Source organism: Urtica dioica, chromosome 1, assembly GCF_054948205.1.
Source record: "Urtica dioica subsp. dioica isolate 48M chromosome 1, U.dioica_male_clone48M_v1_H2, whole genome shotgun sequence".
NCBI lineage: Eukaryota > Viridiplantae > Streptophyta > Magnoliopsida > Rosales > Urticaceae > Urtica > Urtica dioica.
Window position 1 is genome coordinate 10,979,758 of NC_142756.1, and position 3,724 is coordinate 10,983,481.

Below are 3,724 nucleotides of genomic sequence, written 5' to 3' on the forward strand. Positions count from 1 at the left end.
CAAACTTAATCTATAAACTACGGATCTACAAGTGAATGCAACAAATTTTCGACCACAAACACGAGGGGGAGCACGAGGGGGAAGAACAAAAATTTTCACCACCATTACGGGATCACACTGTGCAACTCTCACCAATTTGATGTTATTTAGGGCACACGTTTATCATTTATTAGCTCTAGCTTCTACGTCTTGCATTGTGTGTATATATGGTGTTTGGTACACTTCTTAGGTTATTCCATTACACAACCATCTTGGTTTCTAAATTTTCTTGTCACAATATGGCCTTCCCATTACGTATATGTCGCAATTACAATGCTACAAAAAATAAATATTACTTGAGCAAAAAATTTACAAGCAATGGAAATACTATTCATTATTAATACACAAATTTTGAGCTGGGAAAACACAACAGTCCAACGGCCATTTCTTCGCCAAATATCTAAGAAAAAATTCTGAACTAGACGAACCTATTCGTCTTTCTTTGCCTTTCCCTTTGGGATCTTGCTGAGAAATCCCGAGTCCAACTTCCTGTAGTGACCCTTGAACTGGTCCAACACCTGGTACACGAAGCTGTCGATCTGATCGTCGTACTTCTCATACAAAGCTGGCAATGTGTTCGCCGCAATAAAGCCTTGAACAAAAATTAAAAAATAGATTCAGCGACAAGGTCGTAGAAATTAAGCAATGAAGCTGTCCGCGTATTAGGTACCATCGCAAGGATTTTTATGCAAAACACACATCATGTAACCGAAATCATAGCAGAGGGCTTACAAACTCAACTTCAGTTTAATGTAAAATTATTTAGTCTGGAATTAAGCTTTTTTAATTCAACATTTAAATCATTAATCTAAGATATCAGAAACTATTGTAAGAAAAAATTAAGATAACTTCCTCACCAAGGTATATCACAGTAAGAAGATTGCACCAGCTTCCGAGTATGGCAGCGGCCCATAAGCTTCCGATCACCTGCAAAAATTTATTCAAATGCAATTTTAGTCTTTTTTTTTTTTAATTTATAAATTCAACAACGAAAACGGGTTTCTTCATATATTCGAGCAAAAAAATCCAAAAGTTCAAATGGTACCACAAGAAGTTGCTTCAAATTCCCCGAACACGCGATGTCCTGAACATACTCGAGCACTCGATTGACTTCATTCCCAACAGTCACAGCAATGTCTACAAACAATTCATTTGGGAGCTTCACCCGGGGAACCGAAGAAGACGATCTGTCTCCATGAAAGAAAATGAACATTTTGGTCACAAACTAAGAAAAATTACCATAACCAAGATCCAGCGCAAACGTAATAAGGTTCGAATTGAATGTAGTTTTGACCTGCTCATGAAGCCCGAGGCGTTCGACCAAAGAAACTGAGCGAGCAAGCCGAGAACAAGAACAAAGCTCACGATGGTGAGGAAGTTATAGTTCAGCCACTCAAAGACAACCCAGATAACGGTCGCGGTCGTGAATACGCTCGCTGACATCTTCTTGTTCCTCCACAGCAAAACATCTGCGGCTATATAGTCCAAAAAGGAAAAAAAAAATTAATATATTATCCCGGAAAATAAAAAGAAATATTGGTGTTTTTACTATTTATTTATTTATATATGTATACATTTTCCACCACCCAAGATGTGATGAACCGGTTTCTGGCGTCCAAACAGCTTGTTCATCTGCATCGAGACGACCGACTCGGAATTGTCTTCCCCGAAAAAAGACCCAGATTTCTGCTTTGTGACATTGTCGGCGAGTGTCTCCACGAAGTTGTTCAGAAGGTTCTCGGCTTTCTCCGACATTGTTGCGCTGCTTCAAAATTCTGTAAATTAACAAGATTTGAAAAACGAAAGTAGCTATAAATTACATTATCATCATGTAAAGTAGTACAGGATTTCAAAATGTATCAGCAGACTTCTAGCAAACAAGTGGAATGTGTATCCATGTGTTTTTTACATTAAAGATTCACTTCATATAAAGTTGCAAAATATTCAAGTCAATGACAATTCAAACTAATTCCTAATAGCCATTTAAAAAAATAAAAAAATAAAATAAAAAAATTTAAAAATCTAGTGGAACAACTAAAGCTTCAGATTAAAAGGATGCTTTTAGAGTTCAAGTATGTTTTAAGAACATCTTTAATAGAATCAAATTTGAAATAGCACTAAAAAAACAATCAAATTAGTAGAAAACGAAAAGGGTGAAAAGATGGTTCGGCACCTCGGATACAAAGCAACGCACGTAAAGTCAACGATAAAGCGATGACTGGTTGGTCATCAATCATATAATGAAAAACTAGCACAGAATTTAGAATCTTAAGATAGAAGATTATATAATATAAGCCTCTTAAAAAAAAAGAACGGTTTGGTTAAAAGTTTCAGCTACTTATGAAAAGAGTCTGTAAACAGACAAAAGCCTATCAAAACTTGGGTTTCCATTTTTTTTTCATTTTTTTTGTTTGCATCTAACGAGAATCGCCGTCTACAAAAGTAACAAAACAAAAGGAAAATGAATTTCGTCGACTTTGGGAAATATAATTCACACACTCCAATATAAAAAAGAGAGAAATTAATTACTGAAATTTCCTCCCAAAGAATATTTAAACATTCATATAGCTTCGCTTTTTGTGGCACAAATTCTGAAGTAACCGTCACAAGAACTCCAAAAATTCAGTCGCAGATTTAAATTGCTTTTTTTATAAGGAACAAAAACCCAGGACCCAAATAAGAACAAGCAAACCAGAATCAGAACCAAACTTCAGTAAGACTATCAATCATTGTGCAAAGACCCCGAAACCAATCGTTCACACAAAAATCAAAACAAACCCCTAAGAGCGCCACTCACTTCGTAACTAATCGAAAATAAATTATAATAAAACTAAATATACAGATCCGTGTTACATCGTCTATGTATAGCAAACAAGCCAACAACTTCAAAACCAAAAAACAGAACAAAGTATTAACGAACCAGAGAGAAATGGGTTTGATGAAGAGAATTTGAATCGAATCGCAATGAAGAGACCAGATGAGGATTACAATGATAATGCGTTTGAAATTGTTGTGTTTTTATTAGGACCAGCCTCTGACTCTCTTCTGCGAAGCAATTTTATGAACTTTTATAAAGCGCATGGAGAGAAAGAAAGACAAGTCAAGCGTCCCAAAACTGAATTTAAATTGCGTGAACCAACTTCTTTATTTATTTATTTGTTTATTTTGGTAATAACTTCATCATAGGATACTTTTTCATTTCCATTTCCATTTCCATTTAATTATATACCAAAACAGGAAAAAAAAAATAAATAAATAAATAAAAAAAATAAAAAAAAAAAAAAGTCTTTTTTTTTATCGAAAGAAATAGTACTTTAGTGCTTGATTCATTTCTTGAATTCTAGTGGCTGATGAAAATAAAGATTCCAACTTTGAACATGGGCTGCAGCTTTTAACTTTGTAGTAAATACTTATTTAAAACTCATAATAACATATGCGAAACCAAATAAAACAGAGTGACATGCGACAAATAAAAAAAATAAAATGAATAAATCCTGACCTCCTCCATCATGAAGGCATAGTCCTACTTTCTGTTTGCCTTTTTTTAGTGCTTTTGAAAATAAAAAATAACACATGAAGAATAACGAATGAGCGAAATTGTCTAGAAAAATTGAACCAATGACATTTATATCATTTTTGGCTGCTGAAAATAAGGTCAAATTAGGAGGTTGCCTTTGACATGTTA

The 3,724-nt window shown here is 34.4% G+C and overlaps 1 protein-coding gene across 1 annotated transcript; it reads right to left on the reverse strand.

Annotated features, from left to right (window-relative positions):
* Window positions 1-238: 238 nt before the first annotated feature.
* On the reverse strand, window positions 239-3,165 carry LOC149407177 (Reticulon family protein). Its single transcript, XM_089611754.1, has 6 exons — window positions 2,960-3,165; window positions 1,614-1,814; window positions 1,334-1,514; window positions 1,085-1,226; window positions 897-966; window positions 239-631 (listed from the first exon to the last, which is right to left on the reverse strand). Exons 2-6 carry the CDS (start codon window positions 1,792-1,794, stop codon window positions 468-470), a joined length of 738 nt encoding a protein of 245 aa, XP_089467880.1. The 5' UTR covers window positions 1,795-1,814; window positions 2,960-3,165; the 3' UTR covers window positions 239-467.
* Window positions 3,166-3,724: the final 559 nt, after the last annotated feature.

Excerpts from the sequence above, each read along its gene's own strand:
- LOC149407177 (XM_089611754.1), bottom strand. The coding sequence starts at position 1,794 with ATGTCGGAGAAAGCCGAGAACCTTCTGAACAACTTCGTGGAGACACTC. Across the intron at positions 1,515-1,613 it reads CATCTTGGGTGGTGGAAAAT|CCGCAGATGTTTTGCTGTGG; the intron begins GTATACATATAT and ends TGGACTATATAG. Across the intron at positions 967-1,084 it reads ATTTGAAGCAACTTCTTGTG|GTGATCGGAAGCTTATGGGC; the intron begins GTACCATTTGAA and ends AAATTTTTGCAG.